The 26,211-nt window shown below is 37.4% G+C and overlaps 2 protein-coding genes and 1 long non-coding RNA gene across 4 annotated transcripts in view; 2 read left to right on the forward strand and 1 right to left on the reverse strand.

Moving 5' to 3' along the window:
• LOC127450354 (gastrula zinc finger protein XlCGF26.1-like) overlaps positions 1-26,211 on the forward strand; it is a 175,374-nt gene that overhangs the window by 69,859 nt on the left and 79,304 nt on the right. The window contains exon 2 of one of the 2 annotated variants that reach the window (XR_007898967.1): positions 954-2,528. The exons of the other annotated variant lie outside the window; for it this stretch is intronic. The gene's annotated coding sequence lies outside the window, so the exon portion shown is untranslated. Of the gene's footprint in view, positions 1-953; positions 2,529-26,211 lie in introns of those variants that run through there. 2 annotated transcript variants of the gene reach the window in all.
• On the forward strand, positions 7,585-25,197 carry LOC127450438 (uncharacterized). Its single transcript, XR_007898989.1, has 9 exons — positions 7,585-7,611; positions 10,220-10,254; positions 21,785-22,300; positions 22,386-22,436; positions 22,538-22,564; positions 22,716-22,780; positions 22,993-23,215; positions 23,318-23,809; positions 25,056-25,197. It is a non-coding gene; the product is annotated as an uncharacterized LOC127450438 (long non-coding RNA).
• LOC127450381 (uncharacterized) lies at positions 11,463-21,052 on the reverse strand. The gene is made up of 8 exons (XM_051714467.1): positions 19,015-21,052; positions 15,382-15,799; positions 15,191-15,275; positions 14,805-14,952; positions 13,433-13,626; positions 13,040-13,187; positions 12,121-12,248; positions 11,463-11,975 (listed from the first exon to the last, which is right to left on the reverse strand). The coding sequence occupies exons 2-8, from the start codon at positions 15,501-15,503 to the stop codon at positions 11,673-11,675; spliced, it is 1,128 nt and encodes a 375-aa protein (XP_051570427.1). The 5' UTR covers positions 15,504-15,799; positions 19,015-21,052; the 3' UTR covers positions 11,463-11,672.

A 26,211-nucleotide genomic window follows, 5' to 3' on the forward strand; every position in this document is an offset into this window, starting at 1 on the left:
CCAGATCGATTAAATTATGAGGGGACCTCCAGTGCACAGCCCTCTTCAAGCCATTTTGAGGGTCTCAATGCGATGTACTCAGACAGATGTCAGACACTGTGCACAAATTTCAGAAGCCAACTTGAAATATTTGGCACTTTGTTCTTATTGGTCAGCAGCTCAGAAACTGGAAGCAGAGGCTTGTTTAAGCCATCTCCAGGGAGAACAAGGGCATACAGTACTTGCTTGATCTTGCTCACTACTCCTCCAGTTGCATCAAGATGTGTTGTGATTTTTCCTGAGGTGTGATGACAAGTATTCCCATTCCCTGTTCTGTGTACACGTGTACTGCTAATGGATCAACTTGCAAGTGCTGTATGTACCCAGGGCTGTTGCAAAAATCTGTGTTACACACTCTGAGTATTTTTTGAGTGATCATAAGTTCCATAACAATATTGTCATGTAACCAAAGACTCCTTTTGACCTCAGATGATATGGTTTTGAGGACATTTTTGGTAAGACATTGAGAAACGTTTCTGGCTATGAGCCCTGCAGCAGGAGTGCAACTCAGTTTTTTGTAGTAGAAATGAGAAATTCCATCTTTTATTGCCTTTGCAATTTTGCCTCTACAAGTGTAACTTGCCCTATGAAATCACATTTCTGATTTGGCATGTTCAACACGGCCAAATTGGGCAATGCAGATGGTAATTTTTGGTTGTGTGATGCTGGTTCATTATGGGTAAACAAATATATGGCCCTGCAACCAGAGAATGTGCACACTGCCTTTAACTTAAGAAATGGCCCATGTTTTCTACTGTGAGTGCAGCAAAACTCTCTGGTACTTAAATGCAATATGGCATGATGTGTTTTTTTCCTGAACTGTGTGTAAAGTATGTGTCCAAGTTCTTCTGAGTTTCATTCCATTTTTATACAGTCTTTGCTATTTATCTGAGTTGTGAATTTCTTTTTACCAGGTGATGCTGGTCTCCACTGGCTTTCTTCCCTTTGTCCTGTATCCTCAGGTGCACCATTGCTGTCATCCTTTGTCTCTGCAACCTCTTTAGTTGGATGACTTTCTTCAAAGCAGTAGTTCTGTTCATTGCTTTCTTCAGCCATGTCATTGTAAAGATTATCATGTAATATGACATGATATCTGTAATTATATTTTTTTCTACATCTGTATTGACATTGTCTTCATTATCCTGGTGGTCTGTACACTTAAGTTTTCAGCGTAAATTTGTAAGAATTGTCGATTGAACATTTTTACAGTTTCTGTGCCATACAACTGAGAGCAAATTTTTATTTTTGAAAGTGGCACTTCCAAAAATATTTTGGCTAACACAGCCCATATGGTGTAGTTCCATTGTATCCTCTTTTGTAGGTTCAGTTCAACTTTTAAAAACTCTTCAACTAGCCATTCGACCCCTCCACATTCACCCCAAAGTTCTGTAGCACCATGCTTCATGCCTCTTGTTTTGCTAGGTTTGGCCATGCTGGGCTGATTGACTGATTAACCCTGAGTGACATTTGAGAGTCTGATGTGCAGGATTTACCTTTAATGTAGTCTTTTTGATGGATATTGTTTTTGAGTATTTTGATGGTTAACATATTAATAATTCCTATCAAAATTAAAACAATAATGATGATGCAGTAGGACAGTTCTGTTTCTACCAGTGATGAATCACCTTGACTCCACATTTTGTTAGCAACTAGCGCAAAACCCCAGGTTGCACTTCTGCAGTTAACATGATAAAATAACCAACAAAAACCTCCAGTGCATTTCTTTAACACATCCTATTGGCTGGTGCTGAGGCATGTAATTAAACTGTCAAGAAAAATCAATTAATCCGGTAATTGTCCATGAGGACAGCTGGCATTCATTTCAAATATCGAATAAATATTTTAATATAAAAAATAAATTATATTAAAAAAAAGGCATTTTTTGATATAGATATAAAGATATATTTTTTTAATAAATGTAATGTAGTTTAGCCATCAATATTGCCAGTTACATTGCCAGGTAGCCTACTATAACATATATGGACTACTAAACTTAAATATGCTCGACATAAAATAGTAATCTGACAAGTTATATACACTACCGGTCAAAAGTTTTGAAACACTTGACTGAAATGTTTCTCATGATCTTAATCTTTTGATCTGAAGGCGTATGCTTAAATGTTTGAAATGAGTTTTGTAGACAAAAATATAATTGTGCCAACATATTAATTTATTTCATTATAAAACTAAAATTTAATTTAAAAAAATAAAAAAACGTTTTTGAAATTGATGACTTGGACCAAATAATAAAGAAAAGCAGCCAATAAGTGCCCAACATAGATGGGAACTCCTTCAATACTGTTTAAAAAGCATCCCAGGGTGATACCTCAAGAAGTTGGTTGAGAAAATGTCAAGAGTACATGTCTGCAAATTTTAGGCAAAGGGTGACTACTTTGAAGATGCTAAAATATAACACAGTTTTGATTTATTTTGGATTTTGTTTAGTCACAACATAATTCCCATCAGTTCCATTTATGTTATTCCACAGTTTTGATGACTTTACTATTATTCTAAAATGTGAAAAAAAAAAAAAAAAAAAAAAAAAATATATATATATATATATATATATATATATATATATATATATATATATATATATAACTAATTTTATTAAGTCTTATTTAAAGCTATAACATTAAGCCTATGTTATCCTTTAAAATTGTCAGATGTTCAGTCTATCTTGGATGTTTGTAGAGAGACATAATGTCTCATTTCAATAAGAGCATCAACAGATTTTTTTGTTTTTTTACCAGAGATTGTTGCCACCAAAACATTGTGTGATGATAATTAATAATATCATATAATATAGTATAGTATAATATAATGTAATAGAACTATAATTAGTAAAATGGGCTAATTATGAAGCCTGTTTGGTTAAAGCCGAAAAAACCCTGACATTTTTTACAATTGTATTTGCACTACAAATAAAAATTCTAATATTTTCACAAGAGTTTTACATGGTCATTCAGCATGATGTATGTCATACAGTTTATGTGTTGCACAGAAAATTGTTAATTTTCACACATTTTCATGTTATGGCTGAAATGTTTTCAGCGCCAGAATGACTCCGACTAGCTCGAGGCAATTTAAATGTCATTGCCACCTCGCTTCTGTCTGTCGCACAGGGCTCCCCAGCCTGTCTTGGATGCATCCTTGGTGACGACTTTGCATCTGGTCACCTGTCCCAGTGGGACACCCAATCGGAGAAATGAGACCTTCTTCCATGGGCTCAACGTTGAGATGCAACATTGCATCACCAGAGTGCGCAGACGTCCGCGACGCAGTGTGCACCATGGAACTCGCGCACTGAGCCAGTGCTGGAGTGGTTTCATATGAAGGAGGCCCAGTGATGTAACCACGGCTGAAGCGGCCATGAGATCCAAAGCCCTTTGAAAAAGCTTCAAAGGGACCAGACTCCCTAGCTTGAACATTTTCAAGCAGCAGAAAATAGACAGGATGCGCTCGTTAATTGAACTGCATTCCCAAGAATGAGATGTTCTGCACTGGTACAAGGTGGCTTTTTTTCCAATTGACAAAAAATTCCAGGCCTTGCAAATAAGCAAGCAACAGGTCCCTGTGATCCCAAAGCTGCTCCTGAGTCGTCAAGGTAGTTCAAGATGCGCTTTGAGGGGTGCAGGTGCCACATCGACACATTTCGTGAATGTGCGAGGTGCCAGGGACAATCCAAAGGAGAGGACCTTTTACTGATAATAAATCCCCTCAAAGGTGAATCTCAAGAACAGCCTGTGATGAGGGAAGATTTGTACATGAAATTAAACATCTTTCAGGTCCATGGACATAAACCAATCGAGCGCTTGAATGTGCGAGAGGATCTGTTTCTGTGTAATCATTTTGAACGGGAGCTTCGCAAGGGCCCGATTCAAATGATCGAAATCCAAAATGGGCCGAAGGCTGGCGTATTCGGAACAAGAAAATAACGTCTGTAAAATCATCTGTGAGCATCACACGGGGGAATGGTCTCTATTGCTTCCTTCGCGAGGAGATTTTTTACCTCGGAGTGCAAAATGGGTGTGTCCTGCACTGATACACTGGAGGACAGAACACCGTTGAAGTAGAATATGGGAACTGTAGCTCATAACCATGATTTACCATATTCAGAACCCACCGAGAAACACTCAGTAGCGCATGCCACTCAGTCATGTAATGCATGTCCGGGCGAAGGTGCTTAAGCAAGAGATGCGGGGAGCTGCCGTTTATCATATAGGAGTGATTTACAGCAGGCTGTAGGTTCAGGTTTAGAGAGTGAGGAGGAAAAGAGCTCTTTTGTGAGAAAGTGTTTGTCTCGTGCCGACACGGCATCGAGGTGTAATTTCTTTATTAGAACATTTGCAACACACACATTGTGAACATCGCTGACTTGTTGCCAACAACCGGCGGCGGGGAGAGCAGGTGAAATCCGAGCCATCTTCTGGGCTGGACTTACAAAGGAGAGCTCCAACTTCCTTGTCCCTGAGGGTGCTGAGGTTTCACTTCCGGCTCAGCGGGGCTGGGCGAGCCGGGACAGGAGTGATGCCAGACTTAGCAAGGTGCTGTCCAGATGATGAGCATAAGCGTGGCGCCTTCCCAACGGATGCTGCAAGTCGAGGCAAAGAGTGTTTGATTGCCTGGGATTGCTTTCTGACAGCAAGGAATTTCTCAGAGAAATCATAAAATGTATTACAAACAGGCACGTGGGTGATACGGGGGCGTCAAGCTTTTTTATTTTGTTGGCCTCGCATCTCCGACACTTAAGCTAAAGATGCCGCTCTAATGCCACCAACGAGCCCATTGATCTGCCAATGGCTTGAGCCGTGTCTTTTGTGGCGCACAGCGCAAGATCCGTCGTGCTACGCAGTTCCTTAAAGAGTGAGAGGTCTGGACCATGCTCCTCCATGTCTTTTAAGATCTTGGCTTGGTACACCTGCAACACCGCCATAGCGTGCAGGGTAGCACCAGACTGACTTGAAGCCACGTAACGTGGATGAAAGCCTACATGGCTTGGACGGGAGCGTAGGGTGAGATATCCAGGTGGGGGTGTATGCGTTGCAAAGATGTGCGGCGATAGCTTCCTCTACCTGTGACAGTTTTTAATAGCCCTTTTGCTCAGCGTGGTCAAGTGTTGTAAAGGCGGCAGCACCCGAAACGTGACAGTGCACGGAGAATGGCGCTCACCACGTTTTGGAGAGCTCATCGTGCACCTCGGAGAAAATGGAACTGGGCGGCAGGGAGGTGTTTTAGGCTGGCTCGCAAATGAACAAATCTCACAAATCACAAAGCTCTATTTGAGCCTACTGTGACCCGTCTAGGTGCTCCGTGTTTAGAATTATAAGCTGGTTTCTCTGATGGCTTGGACCTTTATCCACTGACACAGCATATTTTGTAATTATTACACAAGGCAATGGGGATAGAGCAGTGAGACGCAATCAGAGGCAACCAAATGTGATTGTGAAATTTTTTTTTGTGGAGGATGATGTCACCTGAATTCACAAATCATGAAGAATTACATGCAACAATATTTACATGTTTTTTTGTCTTTAAAATGAAATAACCAATAAACCTTTCATTTATCACATTTCCGTTATCTGTCTTTATCACATCACAACGATATATGTTGTATTTTCTTGTTTTTCAATGTAAAAAGAAATAGTCAAAAACAAGAAAACAAATATCATTCGAGCATATAAATTATTGAGATGATATTTGTTTTGCACATGTGGGCGGGCCTGAACTCCTGTTTCTACTGATTAGTCTGATTAATTTTTGCTAAATCAATTTAATGTCTGTTAAGACATTTTAATGGCCTGTTATAACAAACAAACAAAACAAACCAAAAAACAAAACAACACACTGTAATGTTGCTTATAAACACTGGCCAGTAGCACTACTTTAACATAAATGTTGCCCTCCTTCCTTCTTTAAGAGAGAAAAAATAATAATTTTGAAGAGAGAAAATATTTTAAGACTTAGGCTCAGGAAGGAACTGAGACACTATTTTATTTTTTATTATTATTATTTTATTTTTCACCGTTATTTATTTTTTCCCACCTTACGGTTCAGATGTTCCGTAAAAATTAACACAGTCAACACATGAAAACACAGATTCAACTTTTAGCAATATATGTCCGAATTGAACACACGAGAAACTTTTGTCCACACTAAATGCATGTGTGAGATAACGGGATGTGTCTTTACTTCTCTGGGCAGCTTGGTAGAAAGACTTTGCAATGATAAAAAGTAAGAAAGAAAATGAAACGAGACAGCCTCCATGACGTATGCGGCCAACAAATGCGACCTCTGGAGGACGCAGCCTTTCCAAACGAGACACAGCCGTGGAAAAATCTGAAGCAACCAATTAGAGAGCAGCCTCGGGTCACCTCCTTGCCAAAAGTTTAAGGACATACACGTTCCACTTCACTTTTAACATCCACCTAGCTAACAGCAAACAGGGGATGTCCCCCGGACGTTGCGAACGTCCACTTAGGTCCGCTTTGTAACGTTCGCTGGCAGACGTTCCGAGGACATTCCGAACGTTCGCTACAAGTCCAATTTTCGTCCGGGCCAGAGTTTGCGACCGTCCCTCATCTGACATTTCCATAACAACACTTGCAAAATCCATTCGCCCATGTGTTCCCTTTTATCATCAGACCTGGCACCTTACCACTCAGACAAAGGAAAAATTTAACTAAAATATAAACCCATATTAGATTTAACCATAAGGAATGTGGGTATTCCTTAAAAACATCCCTTAAATTAACTGTGATAATGGATTTTATGCAGAAACCATGTTTTGTTTTGCAGATTGACATTACTATGATTATGGTTTTGTGGTTGCTATTGTTTTATTAATAAAAATAATAGTTACTATGGAACAAATATTATTTTCCTTAATATTGGTTTAGAAACTACTCAATATTCTGTAAAACATGGCCTTTATATTGATCCTTTACTTATTATATTACAAAGATCCCAGTAAACCTGCTTATATTTGTACTATAATAATTCTATTGTATTTAATCAAAATAAATCAAAAAGATCTGACACCTTGTAATTTATTCATTAAATAAATTGTCCCACCATTACTATATATGACTTTTAAATATTGTCAATTAAATGTGCTTCATAATCTAAATCACAGTGCACATATTCATGCAATAGTGAAAGAATCCACCATTGTGAAGTTATATTTTAACTGATTAAATATAAAGTGCCAATACTGATACATTTATTTTGATTAATATGACACAGTGTGTATAAGTGGTTCTTTTTCATGTGGAGTCTTTGCATGCTCCCATATATGAAGTACTGTGAAATAAATAATTGTCGTCATAGCAAATATCCACACAAGCACATTAAATCAAGGAAAAACAAACTTCAATGTACGACTACAGCCCAAATGGAAAACTCCTAAGACTTTTATTATTGCCAAGGGTTCAAAATGCAAGTAAACAGAAATGCAGAATGACAGCTGCTGAATCAGATGCAAGCAATGACAGCAAATGCAGGAGAGGCCAAACAGGATGGAAACGAGTCCAATGCTGAAACTGCTGGAAAATAAAAATGAAAAAGGTACAGGTAAGACATACATCCTCATGTAAACTTGGACTGTATCACATTCTACACCCATCATTTAAACTGGCAAACTGTTGGTCAGGCTGCAACATAAGGTGATTTCTTTTTTTTTCTAAATAATAATAATAATAAAGAATAACAGTTTCATGCAGAATATTGGGTGGAAATGTAATTTTCCCCTGAAAATATTTTCAGAATTATCTGTAAACCCAAATATTTCTTATTTTCTCAAATAGGATTCTCACCTGTAAAAGGATACAAGCTTGACAAAATGTATACAAATGAGACTATAGATATGGACAAACTACAAACATGTAACCAAATTTTGTCACTACAGACACAAATTGTTTGGCATACTTCACAGAAAAGGGTTGAAATGTTTATGACCCGGTTACACACCAAAAATACTGGTGTGAAAGCACCCTTAAAGAACAGGGGCCAAATGTATAAAGTGTGTCAAAATTCTAAGAATGACATAATTTTACTCTTATTCCTAGACTTAAGAATAAGTGTGATTCATAAAGGTTCCTATGTGTTAAGACTAGGGGTATGTTTACACGACAACGATGTACTAAAAACGGGAAAGTTTTTCCTTTGCGTTTTTGAAAAGTTTCGCGTACAGATGACAACGTTGTCAAAACGATTCCCGTTCACACGGATCCGCGAATACGACTAAAAACGCTATATTATGCATGACAGGCCAGTTGCCGATGTCACTTTGTAAAGAAACACTACGCGCCTGCGCACATAAGCATTCTTCCACAGAGCGGTGAATACAAACAATGAAGATGGCGATCGCTGGTCGTAGTAGTGATGCAGTAAATCTGCACTTTGCTAGAGAAGTATCAATAAACTCAAAATCTTGAGCAGCACAAACACAGTCCTGTAGTCCGTAGCATTCAAAACAGTGTTACTATGAATGCAAACTTTAATACAGTGAAAAAGACACACTATCAGCATCACATAAATATATATATTAATACAATTGGTTCCACTATTCCCACATGTTACATTTTCTCCTACATTCTTTTGAATGTTCAGTGAATAAAATAAAATATTAGATGCCATGAGTGTACCTTCTACCATCATTTCCACATTTGAATTGCAATTGCAATTGCACCAAAATACCACACATTATTAAAATTCAGCAAAACTAAAAGCAATATGCTGATTTCAATTATGACATTTCATGGTTACGTACCCATGTTATCAAATTCTGTCTGTCTAGTATGTAGAAAGGAAACAAGTTGTGTTGTAACAGGAAAGATGAAAGCATATCTCGTTGTTATCATGTGTATTATATTATCATTATAGGTCCTGACTGAGAGCGGGAATAAAACACATTTGAACGCAATGACGTCTCGCGCTTGATACTTCAACTGACACAACGGCCTTAACGTCTGTTGGTTGAAAACAAGCTCCTATTGATTTCGTCTTTTTTCATATAAATTGTGTGTATTTTGTAGTTAATTATTAGATAAGTTAGTTATTTCGTTAAGTTATCTTTATAGGTTAAGTTATAGTTACCATATATAGTATTTATATTAGTTATAGTGTAGTTTGATAAGTTATATTTACTATAGGTTAAGGTTTGTAGTTTATTCAGTGTACAGTTAGATTGTGTGTGTATATATAAGCTATTCTTAAGTGTTTGTTTATAAGATTAGTTAGTTTATACAAGGTTTGTAGCTATATTTACTTGCTATATTTGATTGTTTAAGTGTTTGCGTAGTGTAGTTCATTAGGTGTGGTAGGTTAAGGTTTGTAGTTCTCGTACTTTAGTGATTTTTAGTTTTTAGTACGTCGCAGGTCCATTACTGTCTCCGCGACAACTGAGCACATACAGTTACATTTGTGGTGAGTGCGGCTGAAGTGTGCGAGATAAGTTATATTTCTAGCTCGTGACGCACAATCTGTCGAAAGAATTGATTCTTAATGAATAGAAAAGCAAACATTTACTGTCGTGATAATTAAACACATTTTAACGAAAAATCTTACTTTTCAAAGGGTTTTCTGTCCCCGTAGTCTGCCAGCCGTGCTGTGTGCATATTATAGGCGGATATGGTGATATATATCGTAAATGCAAGTAACTTTTGGGCCAAATCACAATAATAATTCACCTCCTGTGTTTGTAGAAATATGTGGTTCATTAACTTATTCTTAAGGACACAGTTGGGTGTTGCCTGTGCAGCCCATTGATTCAGCCTGAATTTATGTATAAATACATTTCTTTTTGGAATTATCTTTAAACCTTTATACATTACTACATTCAAATTTAAATTAATCAAATTAAAATGTATATTTAAATGAAAAATTCTAACTAGGAACATTTTACAAATTGTTTACTTAAAAACAAAAACATGTGTTACAAGTTTAGTTTTATAAGCTTTATGTCACAAAAAATGTCATGTATTACATTTAATATAAACACGATATTCAAGTAAACATCCAACTTAATCTTTAATAAAAGCAAAAGCACTTGTAACAGTATGGTGGGGGGTTGGGGGGGTACATCTGAGTAACAACATTTAAGCAGCTTCTTAATTTTATGCTGTTTTAAATAGTTTGATGTATATATATTAACTTTCTTAATTTATTTCTGTTTTCTCAGCGTTTATACTGCTGGCAAATATGTCCTCCAAAAAGGTAAGTTCAGTACCAAATCAAATTATGTTATATGGTTGATACTGGTAGTTTGAGAAAAACAGATTAAATCTGGAAATGTATTGAAAAACATAATTTATTGAATTATTGGCAGAGACACCAGTACAGTAGCTTGATGACATCCAAAGAGCATAAGAGGCAGTGCAACAAAATCTGGGCTAGAGTGTCAAGGGCACAAAAGAAGGCAGCCAACAAAGAAATGATCAGTTCAGTTGAGATGGCCAGCATTGCTGAAAGTGACAGCCTTAGTCACAACCAGCATTTTGAGGTGGATAATCTTAACATGTTTTCAGATCCAGCCTTGTCAAGTTCTGAGAGCGAACAAGATATGACACCCACGCTCAGGAAAGAACTTTCAGAATGGGCATGTATGTTTCAAGTTAAACATAATGCTTTGGATGCTCTCTTAATCATCCTTAAAAGATATGGGCATGCAGAACTCCCCCATACTGCAAGGACACTCTTTGGAAATGAGAACCATTATGAACTTACTACCAAAGATGCTGTTGAGAGTGTACAGTTTAATGTGGCAGATCAGCTCTCAAAACATCTATGCAAATATCCTGCAGCTGTGACAGACCATCTGCAGTCACTTGACCTCTCCATAAACGTTGATGGGCTGGCATTATTCAAAAGCTCAAACCTATCCCTCTGGCCAGTTCTCTGTTCCATTTTCCCCCTGTGCATATCCACTGCTGCATCCAAACCCAAAACTCTACACTCTAAAAAATGCTGGGTTAAAAATAACCATTGCTGGGTTATTTGGTAACCCAGTGCTGGGTAAATATTGGACAGAACACATGTTGGGTTATTTTTGACTCAGCTTGCTGGGTTATTTATTTTAACCAGTGTGCTGGGTTGTTTCTTGACACGATGCTGGGTTAAAGCGACTACTTTTTAAAGGTTCTTTATTTTAGATAATCTACTACTAAAAATAGTAATAAGCATGTTATGCTTATTTAAAAACATGTTTAAAAAAAACATGTTTCACAAAAATTCAGATAAACAACAGTATACATGTACAACATGTAAGTATTTTATTTAATTAGTAAATGGCCAGCAAAAATGATCATTTTATTCTGAACCAGGCAGAAAATTAAAAAACTATTAAAAAACTTTTGGATGACAAAATAATAGCAAATAGTTATTTTACAGAATATCAAATTAAATAAATACTATCAATATTTTTATTTAACATTTAATTTATTTAGTCCAGCATCAAATAATTCAAACAGTGTTTAATTAAATTTTCAGAACAAGGCAGTGCTTTAATTATTAAGAATGTACATTAATTACTAAACTGTAGCAAATCAATTCACAATACACCAAATAAATAAATAAATACAAATATATACATACATGGATACAAAATACCTGCATTAGTTAGTTTAATAAAGAATTTAGTCCTCAGCAGCATAAATGGAGGCACGCAAAAAGCGAATTGTTGAATTTTCAGAACCAGGCATCTCATAAACTACCTGCTGCAAAAACTCCCAGGCAAGGGCACACTGTTTTGGAAAGTGGGTGTCAAAGCAAAAAAAGGACTTAAAACAAACATCTACTGCCTTGAGGAGAGTCTGCTCTTCTAGGGCTTCCCCATTCACCACCACAAAAAACTGTCCACCAACTCCAAGTTCTAAGACAAATGGGAAGGTCTTCTCCTCCCTCTGTTTTTGTAGGTACTGCACCATGTTGGTTCCAGACTAAATAAGAAAATAACATCAAACATTAAAGTGTATGTACTCCTTACCAAAACATTGTTACAGTTTTAGTGCACTTGATGAACAGCTGTAATTTAAAATAAATAAGTGAGCCTGCTTTGGTGTTGTTTTCACATGTTCTACTTACTGGTTGTACATCAATGAAAGAGGTTCTGGCTTCCTCAATAGTTGGCCGGAAGGTTTTGTTGCCAGTCTTGTACACTGATGGTGGAATGATCTGAGGTAAAATTTTCAGTGCCATGGTGCCTTTGATATCTAAAAGGAGATAAAAGTTAATTGCAGTGATCCGATCACAAGCGATCAGCACTAAATACAGGTGTAAATGGGGCCCAAAATGGTTTGTAACTGGATCACAAAAAGCATATACTATATGGAGGTCATCAAAACACAAGTGACCACATCACATTTTAGGTGTAAACACTAGTCCATCCTCAATGCGTCCTGGACAGTAGCTAAAATACACCTCTCAGCTCCTAAACAACTCCTGCACTAATAAGAACTTTAAATGTTGCTGGTTTTGTGTGGCTTTAAAGGAATAGTTCACCAAAAAGATTTACTTCTTTCACAGTTTTCTCATCCTCATGCCATCTCAAACTCATATGACTTTCTTACTTCTGCAGAACACAAACAAAGATATTTTGAAGGAGATGTCTGTTTGTCCTTTTAATACAAGTCAATGGGGTCCGAAACATTCAAGTTCCAAAATTGACCTAAAGGCAACATGAAGGTAATCCATACCTTCCAGAGCCCAGTGGTTTAATCCTTGTCTTCTGATTCAATAGCTTTGTGTAAGAGACAGACCAAAATGTAACTTCTTTTTTCCAGGGCTCCAGATTGCAACAACATTTTTCAACTGGTCTGACAATTTTGTTATAGTTCTCACACATCAACAATAATTTGTGTTTTGCAGAGGAATGAAAGTTATTTGAGTTTGAGCTAAACAGCATTTTAGTGTTTTTAAAAAGTGAGAAAAGAGAAGATCAAGAAGGGGCAAGTACTTTTAATGCAACTGTTTCTTCTGCATTTGATTTGACATAATTACTAACCTGCAGATATGTTGTCTAAATTCAGTAAATCCATTTGTCGTCCATCTCTTTTAGCAAAGGCCAGGATCTTGTCAGCAAAGTCAGGCAACCAGGATGAGCACAATTTGTCAGCAGCATCAGGGTGAAGTACTCTGAAGTCTTGAGATATCTGTAGTTGGAAATTATGATTATGACAATTATGATTATAACGTCATAGAATTTTAGTGATAAATTCAATTTATTCTTTATTGTATTTTTATTTTACTCAGTTTTTTTAAAGTGATGAAAGTGAGGCTGGCACTTTATCACATGATTAATGTTATTACAGTTATTATTAAATCAAAATTAAAATTCATCTGCTTCAATCTACTGGGCAACAGAGCGAAAAAGACACTGAGGTTATATTGCATTTACCATGCCTGGGGTATCCATTAGACGAGGGAACTCTGATAAAATCTCAGATATTGGTTTGGAGCTGTTCTGGCGAATCCAGTGAGCCCTAAAAAGAGCAGTTGCTTTCATATACTGCTCAACCTGGTCCTGTGGTCTGGTATTGTTTTTTAGCCATTCTTTTAACTGAATTGCTCTCTCAGTAGACAAAGCTGATGCTGTTGAGAGGTAAATTGGCAATGTGAAAAGTCATACTGGTTAATTTATATCAGCTGTATATGTACAGTGCCCTCCACAAATATTGCCACCCTTGGTAAATATGAGCAAAACAGGCTGTTTATCCTCTTGCTCTTTCATTCAAATACTCACAAAAATCTAACCTTTAAGTCAAGTAAAATGATTGAAAAATCAAAGTAAATAAATGTGGGGGGAAAATCCACAATATAATTGTACTGGAGTATAAATATGAGGAGACACACAGGCCAAATTTCTACAGTCATGGAATACAGTATTGATGTGCAAAAAAAGGTTGCTGAGCTGCACAAATCAGGACATCTCTAAGTAAGAATAAGTAAGAAGTTTATATCTACTGGTAATGTTAATAATGAGAATGGAAAAGGACATGTGTCAGTGTTGACCCCATACATAGTGAGAAGAATAGTTTGAGTGGCTAAATAATCTCCAAGACGAGAGTCATGGCAGAAGCAGGTAATCACACAAGCCCGTTCATTCGCTCGCTCTCTCGATCTCTCACACACACGCACCCTTGTTACCCCAATAACTGATTAAAAGCACCATTATTATTTCTAAAGTGACACTATCAACTATCAACAGCAAAAAAAATAAATAAATAAATAAATTAAAAAAAATGTTTTATACCCAGTATTTTTGTCCTGTTTTACTGTAATAATATCTAAACATTCTTAAAACAAATTTTCTTTTCAAGCAAAATGGCATAAGATATTAAGTCTTGTTTTCAGAGAAATCTGACTTTATTCTTACAACAAGAAAAATAATCTGCCCATGGGGTTAAGAAAAATAAACTTGTTTTCCCAGTGAATTTAAGTTGATTTTTCTTACCCCATTAGCAAATAGTTTTTCATTGTTTTAAACAAATCTTACTAAAATTTAGATTTTCTCTCATAACAAGACATAAGATCTTATGGCATTTTTCTTGTCAAGTAAATTTATGTTGTTATAAGAATGTTTAGGAACTTTTACTTGAAAAAAAAAAAAATTAAGTATCTAATAAAAAAAAAATAAAATAAAAAAAAAGGTTATATTTTAAATATTTTAATGAAAGACAAAGAATATAGACAGGAAAGACATGTTTCCACAGCTTGATTTCCTTATATTTACCAAGGGTGCTGTAGTTGTTTATAAGCAGAAGTCTTACTAGGAATGAAAGTCAACCTCTCCTCACAGACAGGCACTACGGAGGGCTGTGTTCTTAATCTCCGCATCCTCTTTCTTATGTTGCGAAGCCGCTCCTCAAGAAATCCTGTGGAAGGCCTGTGTTTTCGCCCCTGGCTGAACCAGGCCTCCTGAAAGATAATGTTTGTTGTTGTTGTTATATAATGTTTCAAAATCTACACAGTATCATTTGCAACCTTAAATCACCAATGTGCAAAAAACACCAGTAATGGTGGACTCACATAAAAATAAAAAATCATAAAAGGGAACGAAAAGTTGACCAGTATAACTTAATATAACAGAAAAGTTAAATGACAGCTGAGATAGATAATGTCAGTCAGCAGAATAAAATAAGATGAATATACTCACAAAGCCATTTCCTTCAGGGTCACGGAGACAGGGAAATGTCTCTACTAGAGACATGGCCATTGCCTTTTTGGTCTCTGTTGATGGTCTGTATTATGATTGCCAAATAAGAAAGAAAAACATTGTTTCAAAATAGTCTCATTCTGTCTTGATTTGGGTGAAAATACATGCAAATACAACTTATTTATACTCACGTTTCGCCATATTTCTCAATAAGATAAGAAACAGTAATTCGCACCATTGCACGCCTTTGCTTGGTGGTAATTTTATTACTCTCTAGACTCTCCACAATGGAGGGTCCATGTGGTGCTTTCATCAGTATTGCACGGATATCCTGGTACTTAGCAGAGTTGTCAGTAAACTACAGTATCTTACTGAATGCAAATAGGAAATGTTACTTTACAAAAAGGTACTGACAACAAATTAAAAATAGTTGTCAGTAGTCATGCTTTTCCTAGTTGTCAGGAAACATACAAACATGTCATCTTGAAAAAGATTAAGGACAAATGTTGGCTGTGTATTTTCCGATGCAGTGTTGGGCTGTGCAATTTCAGATGCAATGGTGGCCTGCGCATTTTCATATGCAGTGCTGTGCTGTGGTGGGATACTGTTCTACAGAAATAAATAAAAAATAAAAACAATGTTTAGGCAAATACATTATACAGTATTCTATATAAAAATATAAGTTAACTTAATGCATTTAAAATGAACTGAGAAATTGATAAGGAATACTTGGAAATACAAATCATATTTCATATTGCACTTTTTGACACACACAACTGCCAAGCCTGAAATGTGCACAAATTCTATGTCAAAGGTCTACTGGTCCTGACCCGTCTCCATAGCTGGCTTGTGGACATAGGTGCCTCTGGTTTCACAGAACTCTATGCATGCTTGGAGCTAGATAATGATGAAGCTTGCCTCCAACAAAAAAATATCTTCCCCTACCTAGACTGTATTTGTTTGACAAAATGTAAACTGATTTTCTAAATCATTTTTGAAAAGCCTTCAATAACACTAAACACTAAGAAAACTTTATTTGGATTAAACCAGATATGGTTAGATTACATGGAATTAAATGACATTATATTTGACCATTTTAAACAATAACTGATTTCAATTTTTTTCAGACCATTACAACACCCTGTATCGGAGAGACACATAAAAACAGTCATCATTCTTTCTGAATGACTGAACTGTATGAACAGGATGATGATCAGTCAGATCAGTGACATCAATACATGTGATGGCACGAGTGTGTTGCACAGCAAAGGCAAATAAATGCCTTTCAAATACAACAGTGACTAACTTCTCAATCACTGATATGAATTTGGAGTTAAAAGCCAAGCAGTGTCTTATACATCCAAATTGTGGGTCACCACTTGAACAGTAAGACACAAACACTGTCATACCTGGCCTATATGTTGTTCCCTTAAGGTTTACCCAGGCTGGCACATACACCTATGTGTAGAATGGAATATTTTCCAAGCCTCCTTGGATTTCATCACATCTCTCAAGATCAGCGAGAATAGTGCTGTGACCTTGGCCCACTTCAACATTGTGATCAAAGACACCTCCAGAAAAGAAATTGTAACACAACATTACTTGATATCTAATGGCCATCGTCTTACAGATATTCCTGAAGTTGCACGTGATATGGCTTATGCGTTTAAAGAAGCCATGCTTCGCTTCAAATCGCATAGTCCAAAACTGCACCAATGGCCCAAGCTGTCTTATGGCTCTTGGATAATGCAACATGAAGTGGTGTTTAGGTTTCAGATGTTGATGTGGGTACAACTCAAGAAAGAGAGTATGGTGTTCCTCTATTAGCCACTTCAAGTAGATTGTGCTCTCGACAGTGAGAGATGGAGAAAAAATCTATTCCATGCAGGAAAGAAGGAGAAGCAGTAGCTCCCAGAACCTATTTGACTCTGGGACTAGATCTCCAACCATTAGAGGAAGCAGTCTCAAAAGGCACCACATCTGTGCTGCTGTCTGCTTCATGACCCCATCTTTGTTACGCAGGTAATGCTTTGTAATCAAAGTGGGCTTGTTGTGGACATCACTAAAGCCATAGTCAAAGCTTGTTATCCTGTAATTTAGTGTGTCTATAGAGAAGTGTCCTTCCTCAATCAGTGAGTTTATGATCAGCTTCATCTCATAACTCCCTACACCTTCTAAGATGTCATGCATAATGTCTGGTGCCATGTTTTTGCTGACATCAAAAAAGTGGAGATCACTGAGGGCACTTGCACATTTTAGGCCAGTGTCTGAGACACTATCAAGACCAATGTCTCTCTCATTGGACTCAGCAGTTCGGAGAATGCCATGGTCTTCTTTTACCTGTACCCTAAGAACTTCTTTTGGAACACGGCACCACCGGCAAGCATAATTGCTTGCAAAGCTTTCAGTAAATCCAAGAACTGCATTCAGCCCCACATTATCACCAACAACCTGGCAGATGCTGACTTTTACTGTTCCCTCAAAGGATGATGTTTTGATATCAACACCCTCAATCTCTAATGATTTCATGTCCTCCACTATGGGCTTTAAAACGGCATCAGTGCCATAGGTTTTGGCGTCATCAGTTTTGTCGACTGCCAGCAAAAATAGGGAGGTAAGGCTGGAAAGCAGCTCTTTCGGTAAACATATGATAGCAAAATACATAAATCCTAATTTGTGGTAAGATGTCTTTGAGCCAAGGGGATTCACAGTCTCTACATCATCAATGTAAAGAAGAAGAGGAATAGAGACTTCATGGGAGAACAGGGCATGGTTTTTGCAGAGCTCACATCACAAAAGTCTTGCAGAGCACCACTGTCTTGCTTCTGCCATGCAACAACCTTAGACATGATGCCTGGCAGTTCAAGTATCTTTTTTAGGAGAGGTCTAAGTGGAATGCGCTGAAATGTGTCACGCACTGAAATATGCTTAACTGTACCACTGTTGGAATCTGTGTGCTGAACAAAGGAAATGCCAGGGAAAGCCTCCTCAACTGGCTGAATGAAGTTGCCAGACTGCATAAAATACTTAATTTGCCTATATTCAGTTTCTAGGCCTTTGAAAGGCTCAGAAGCTACCTCGAATTGACTGTTCAGTTCTTGTGCTTCTATGCTTTTGTCTTGTCCAAGATCTTTAAGCAAAGACATTGTTCTTTCCTGAAGCTTGGAGACAATATCAGACAACAGACTTGATGTTTCCTGCACTGTAAAATTAACAGCAGTGAAAGTCTGTGAAGACTTTGATTTCAGTTTAGCCAGGAAAAGAGCTACCCGATCTGTCATATCCTCTTCTTCCAAATCATCCAAATCACAAACCCCACTAAAGTCAGACACTTCCTTACAAGAATGTTCTTGAGCATCAAGTGCCTCAAATATCAAACTGGGAGCCTGGTCAGAATCACACCTAGCTGAGCTGCTGGTGTCATGGTCATTATTGTGTTGAACTAGGTGCCTTCTGTATGATCTCATATAATAAAAAGTCCTTTGACAACCATTCAGATTGCATTCAAAATGTGTAGAAGCACTGTTAATGCTGTGGACTGCCCCTAAGTGTGTAAAAAATTGTTTCAAGTCAGCTATTCTGGCTTGGCAACGAAAACAGATATATTGCATGTCTAACTTACTAATTTTAGTTCTTGGAAATGTTTTAAAAATTTTAGTCGGAGGCCAATTTTTGGGATGAGTGCTGCAATTGTGTTCTCATCCAATAACAAGAAACTGTCATCATATATCTGCTCATCTGGAAGATAACAAACAGTAAAAGCAGGCATGGATTACATTATATACATTCTATTGAAACTGAAAAAGATGTTTGTGAATGGTTACCTGCAAATTTTTCAACGAGGCACTCAAGATTCCAGTTGGTGAGTTTTTGTTCCACAAAAATGTCCATTGCTGTACAAAAACACATGGAAACATTTGATTAGCAATATCTTGACTAGGTTAGCTAGCTACTGCTAACCAAACCTAGCTGGCACTGTTGTGTGTCTTGCTAGCTAGTTGTTGTTGTTTTTTTTTTTTTTTGTTTTTTTTTGTCTATTTCAGCTATTCTCAAAGATATGTAATATGCCTAACAATTCAACATTGTCAGGGTTTTTAAGTGTACTATTTCGTGTTTAATAAAACATATTGCACCCCTTTTGTGATGATGATGATATGACGTGTATGCTGGTCATTGGTTGTTACACAGCAGGTGCCGGGGTTGCTAGGTTATGGGGGCGGGTACTGCACTTTGGTTGTAGTGAGTCGTCTGCCTAAACCTTACTTTTCTGAATCCTCTTTCCTTGGTTTACTTAACGGTTTCATTGTGGCCTGATATTTTTTCATCTTATCATCATATAACTTCATCGTTTGATAAGGCTGAAAAACGCAGTATGGAAATAACCTGTTTTATACAACCACTAGAGCATTTAAGACGAAAAAATGAATATGTCTAAATAAATATTAAAAAAATAAATAAATAAAAAACTACATCTTGAAATGCAGTAACCATGAATTAAACTGAATAATTGATGCTGGCCTATTGAATTATTGTCATTAACGGGCACCCGAAGAGTAACGGCCACGACGCGATTACAACCTCAGAGTGTTCATAATTTTTGAATGGTCACTTTTTCCTTAATTTTGTAAATCCCAAAAATATCATACTGCTCACTAGTTGAAATAAAGCTAGTTTTATAGATTTATAGCAAAACAAATATCATCACTCACCTTTACTCATATACTGTCCAACGTCGTCCTCCTCTCGACCGTTACGTTTTGGCTTTGAACAGCGCGAGGAGATGAGGAGATAACCCAAGCACTGGGTCAAATATTCCAAGTGCACTTTGTGGCAACCAAGGAACCCAAACGCTGGGTCAATATGAGCCATTACCGAGAATATAACCCAGCAAAATAGGTTAAAATATTTAACCCAGCGAATGGGTAGAAAAAATAACCCAGCATTTTTTAGAGTGTAAACTTTGTCAATGACACTGTTCAGGAATTGGCAGAACTAATCCAGGATGGTCTGACCTGGGGAGGCAAACGCTTAAACATCCAACTAAGATGTGTTACCTGTGATGCTCCAGCAAAAACTATGGTCAAATGTGTAAAGCAGTTTTCTGGATACTATGGGTGCGATAGATGCAAACAGAGGGGATCCTGGGATGGTCGGATGATATATCCTGAAACAAATAACCTGACCATGAGGACAGATGAATCATTCAGGGAGTGCTGGCAACCTGAACACCATCAAGAAGAGCAGATCTCACCCTTCTCTGTCCTCCCAATTGACATGATCAAATAATTCCCCATAGATTATATGCACCAGAGCTGTCTTGGGGTAATGAAAAAGTTGCTGCTGTTGTGGACAAGAGGTAGAAGAGGTTTCCATCAGGAGATGTGACCCGTGTAAGCGAGAGGCTGGTGACACTAAAGAAATCTATTCCTGACTGCTTTGCCAGGAAGCCAAGGGGCTTGCAGGAAATTGAACGTTGGAAAGCAACAGAGTTCAGACAGTTTGCTCTGTACACAGAGAAGATCGTTCTGAAGGGAGTCCTACAAGATCAGCTGTACGAACACTTTTTGTGTTTCAGCATGGCTCTTTGTATTTTAGTAAGCCCAGATCTTACAAAGGCACAAGGGCCTTATGCAAACCAGCTGCTGAAATATTTTGTGGAGAGAGGACGGGAGCTATATGGGGAGACATTTTTAGTTTACAATGTCCATTCCTTGCTGCACCTTGCAGAAGATGCCCAAAACTTTGGCAGCCTTGACAACTGCAGTGCATTCAAGTTTGAGAGCTATCTTCATCAGATGAAGAAACTGGTCCGCTCTGGGAAAAATGTTTTAGCACAAGTTGCAAATTGTCTGGAGGAAACATCAAAGTCGAAGATAGAAAACAAGGAAAAGTTGATGTCATTCAAGTGCCCAAACAATATGTTTGTGTTAAGCCCTGAACAATGTTGCGAGGTGGTGTCAGAAGAAGTGGACAGCACAGTGTTATGCAGGGTGTACACAAATTTACAGCCATATCTGATGACACCATGTGATTCCTGTCTGTATGGAACATACATGACTAACATTAGGCATTCTCAAATGCTTTGTCTAGACAGAAAGTCACTTCAGAGGAGGGCATTCATCGTGGAGGAAAACCATGGGATCAGAATTGTGATGTCCATACTTTATACTTTCTAGGATGTGACAAAATGTACTTAAATGGAGTAGTTCACCTTGAACTATTCCTTGAAGTATTCCTTTCGCTCCCTGAGTCTCTACCTCCTTCGGCTTCACCCCCGAGTCTCTGCCTCCTGAAGCTTTACCCCATGACTCTCTGCCTCCTACAGCTTCCTCCCTTCTTCTAGTGACTTGCTCTCCAGTGCCATATGCCCTTTTGAAAACTGGACCATGCATGTAGAAAACAAGGCCAAAAACAACCTAGATGTTTCCAGTACAACATTTTTTTATTTTTTTAAATTTTTTTTTAATCGGAAAACACAGTTTAAGCATGAGGTTAGAGAAAGTAGCCAATGGTTGTCTATTAATAGGTCATTTTGTACAATTCATGTGTGTACTGCAAGCTGAACTTACAGATTTATCTGAACTTTACTTACAGGTTAATCTGCACTATGTTGTGCTCCATTTCATTGAGCAAAATGAGGTTGAGGTGGCACCATCCTTGTGGTTAGAGTGGAATGATGGGGTAGGATTTAGTCCATATGTTTTTTTATAAAACATAAATGATAAACATTAAACAAGGTCAACTACACACATATATGAATGAAAGATATTGTTTTGTTATTGGCCTAATTCAAATGCTGGGACCATGGTCAAAAAATGTGCCATACCATTCAAACAGCTATGGGCAAAATATGCAGTCAGAGTATTTTCTGACACAGGTAAAGTACGCAAAATAATACCAAGGTTCTTTTTAATCTCAACAAATACCGGCAACCATTCCTAAAATATAAATTGTTTATATAATGTATATTAAGCAAAAGTTGTGCTATTTTGAGAACAGACAATTACAACATGGCAAGACATCGGGCCCAAACAGCACTGGAAACCTCTCAGGTTGAGGACTCTGATGGAAATAGTGTACGAAAGATCATCCCACCAAGACGATTTAGAGGTATCAGATCTGTGCTGACACTGTAAATAAGGTAAGTTTCTTCACATTGAAAGATAATTGCAGTTTTAACTTTTGTTTCTTGCAGAAGAAGAATTCCAGCCCAGCAAGCCCAGAAGGGCAGAACAGACACAACATTGTAAGCATACATATAAAACAATTGAAGTTAGAATAATCAAGGAAAGCCAAAATGCATGTTGTCTATACATATTTTCTTTAAATGCTCATTTTGTTTTACAGTTCAAGAGGACAGTGAATGATCTCAAGGTGAAATCATTATTATGTCACTGCCATTGCATTCATTGTTAAATATGAGGTTAAACAGTGGGTATAAATGATTCAGAACAGGACCATTTTGCATCTGTTTCTAATTGATATCAAATACTTATTTCTTGCCCTATTACTTTTGGCCCTGAAGATGAGACTTCCAGTTTGAGAGCGAAGAAAATAAACGGTCTAGATCAACAGCAATTGCACCTGAGTGTAAGTAGAAAGTTAAAAACTATTCAACTGTTGAATATTTGATTATAACAAAATGTGAGATGATAATCTAAAGAATACAGAGAAGCCCCTTTCTATGTTGTGCAAAAATGACCTAATTTAGGAAGGCCTATACATTTAGAAATGTCAAAAAACTTTCAAAGTCCATATACAGTTAGTAATGTCATTGATGTTTCAAAACAAATTCTGGACAGAAATATTCAAGTTTTTGAGAGTTTGGAGAGGAGAATAATGCTGAAACGAGACCAAATCCAGGACAACATCACAGCAGCGGTCGGAACAATGCAGCAGTCAATGAGCCAGCCAAGCACCTCTGTCTCTGATCTTACAGAGCTGCTAGAGGAGCCTTGTAAGACTGTGGAGGAATTAGAAGAGCTGTGTAATAAGCTGAAAGATCCTGACTTTTGAAAGAAGATGGTATGTGCCATAACACAAGCAACATTACTAGTCATTGTTAACCTGTAATAATTTAAAAACCATTTACTCTTGTGTTTAATTACTGATTGTTTTTGTTTGTAGATTCGTTATCTGTGTCTTCAGAGTGGAGGCAGCTTGGGAGGTGGAATTAGGAGGATGCTGAAAAAAATTGGAGATAACTCCTTATGGGGACGGTACAGTTACAAAGGGAGAAACGGAAAACTTAAATTTCAGTAAATTTAAAAACTTGCCACTAATGACTAATAATGTGTCTGTGTCAATCCCCAAGATCTCAAAAATGATGTGAAATGTGAATAGGTTGTAAATAAGAATGTACATTGTAAATGTAGAAGTTGTTAGTTCTCATTACATAAATATTCATAGCAGTTAATGGTCTATTTTGACAAGATTAATGTTTGATGCTTTTGGAATAGAACTTTCTACATCTGAGTTCTAGTTTTAATAACTTTGATCTCTGTATTGAATCAAGGTACCTGCAGTAAGGCAAACCCACACCAAAAATCCCAGAGTGTGGAGGAAATGATTGCTGTGACCCTAAAACATGCCCCAGATCGTGCAAAAACAGCTAATCAGGTGAGTGCATTATGGATGGATGGATGGCAAAACACTGTACATATATGATAGTCTATAAAATGGTTAATATGGAATACTAATCAAACAAAAGTACTTGCATTCAAAGGCAGCCGGCACAAACAACATTTTATATCAGTGAACATTTAGTGGAGACTGCACTAAGAGATCTACTTTTAACACAATATATTATAATTTGTATCTGTTTGTCATTATTATAGCTTTGGGCCGTGCATCGCAAACGTATCCACTTTGATCCGGATGATCAAACACGTAATGGAGTTCCAAATGTAGCGTGTAATTAACAAAACTTTTCTTTCGCTTAACGCTGTGGGCAATAATATCACAACAATATCAAAGATCATAAACAGATCAACATATGTCAAGTTATATTACTTGATGTCACAGTAAAACATGAATAGAGGCCATTTTCACACGCTGAGCTTATGATCTCTGATCTGTGACTGAGATGCCCCTGTGACAAGGTCGCCCTGGAAACAACACTAGATTTTTAGTTCAATTACTTGAGCTATTTTTATTTGTAAGCCTACATGGCTGAGCTTCGTCTCTAAAGAGATCGAGCAGTATATTTTAGCATTTGCTTTTACACTATACACACACTGCATAAGCCGGTGACACAATTGTTTCAACCTTAAACAAGTAGCTGCAGAACACTTTACATATAATATAAGCTATAAAATTGATTGGCGGGGGACAAGTTTAACCAGTTTGATCAGAAAAGTCGCGCTTAATTAACAAAGTTTATTTCGCTTTGCACTGCAGACAATAATATCACAATGATATCACAGATCATAATAAAAACAATCAATATATGTCATAAGACAACTTACTTGATGTCACAGTAAAACATAGAGAGTATTTTTCGTACGCTGAGTACATGATCTCTATAGCTGTATCTGAGATGGGTGTGACAAACTCACCATGGAAACGAAGCTACTTTATAGAGTTACATTATGATGTTTGCATTTACACATATACACAATGGGTAACAACTGTCCAAATATACCCACTTTAACATTTAAGCGAACTGTTCACACCAATTATGATGACATAAACAAGTACAAATTAAAAGATTAGGTTAAAAAAGACTTGAGGGCATGCTTTCAGTTTTAACGCAGAATTTTGTCTCCCTCACTTTTAAAAAGATTGTTAGGGCTTTTATTGCAAGACAACATTTTAGACATATCAAATCATAACACTACTGAATGTGTTCATTTCGTTGTTTTAGATTAGAAGCCAATGGGCAGAATTGCCATCGGAATAACCTCACAGCTGACAACCAGAGACACACACACACAATTGCTATAAGCGTGTTTGCCTGACACACACACACACACACACACACACACAGAAAGAGCACAGCACCTTTACAATTGTTCAAAATAAAATAAATGTACTTTGTTCCTTACAATTTCTCACGTGTCTTTTTTCTTTGGTTAGTCGAGAAGTAAAATAAAATGACGTTCAAAGGACTTTAAGTGAAAGTCCCAGCTAACAAAAAAGGTCCTCAGAACGTCCCCTAATGGCCTCTGTGAATGTCCCCTAAACGTCCTGAATGGACGTCCTGTGAATGTCCCCTTGAATGTCCGGAGGACGGCAAGAGGACCCTACACATGGACGTTCGTAGAGGCTATTTAGGGGACGTTCTTAGGAGCTTTTTTTGTTAGCTGGGAACTCCCCTAAGCACTTCCCCTCAGGGGAATCCCCGCTGCCATTTTGGAAATCCGTTCCACTTCGTTTAAGTGAGCCAGGTGAGTTTCTGTTGACAGATCCTCAACCCCTCGATTTTGACCTATGGAGCGAGCCTGCTCTGATGTACGCTTCAGGCAGCTCCATATACCACAATGTGACGTGACAGCAGATCGCACTCCATCAACCCCACCCCCACACAACTCTAATAATGAAAATGAAGTTAGGTCAATTAAGCAGTTTACGAAAATTTATATTGAGATTTAACAGCATAATACTTGTAGCTACCTTAAACTGTTTGTCACACAGTTAAAGCCTATGTGTTCATTGTTATGTTAACATTTTCGTTTGGGTAAATCTTGATTAATCCTTTCTACAATTCATTCTAATTACATTTACATTTTTAAAAAACATACGAGATTTATACATAAGCCTCAGAAAGCAATCTCCGAAAACATTGTTTTCTCAGGTGCACAAATCACTAAATAATTCCACAAATTGACATCAGCCTTCAACATGCTCCAAGTGATCAAGGGTTTAGGGTGTTCCAGTTTAACCACGTCTTGCACGTCTTCCACCAGTAGTGGAACGTAAGCATTGACGTACATCAGAGTCCATGAGATGGAGTTAAGTTTGCAAGGGAAGGGGATAAACCATTTAAACCACGTCTTACATGTCTTTGGCAGTAGTGAACA

This window comes from Myxocyprinus asiaticus, chromosome 13, assembly GCF_019703515.2.
Source record: "Myxocyprinus asiaticus isolate MX2 ecotype Aquarium Trade chromosome 13, UBuf_Myxa_2, whole genome shotgun sequence".
In the NCBI taxonomy this organism is placed as follows: domain Eukaryota; kingdom Metazoa; phylum Chordata; class Actinopteri; order Cypriniformes; family Catostomidae; genus Myxocyprinus; species Myxocyprinus asiaticus.

Coding starts and splice junctions, on each gene's coding strand:
- LOC127450381 (XM_051714467.1), bottom strand. CDS start 15,503: ATGAAAGCACCACATGGACCCTCCATTGTGGAGAGTCTAGAGAGTAAT. Junction 13,188..13,432: donor TAATGGATACCCCAGGCATG/GTAAATGCAATA, acceptor TTCCAACTACAG/ATATCTCAAGACTTCAGAGT. Junction 11,976..12,120: donor CTTTCATTGATGTACAACCA/GTAAGTAGAACA, acceptor TTTCTTATTTAG/TCTGGAACCAACATGGTGCA.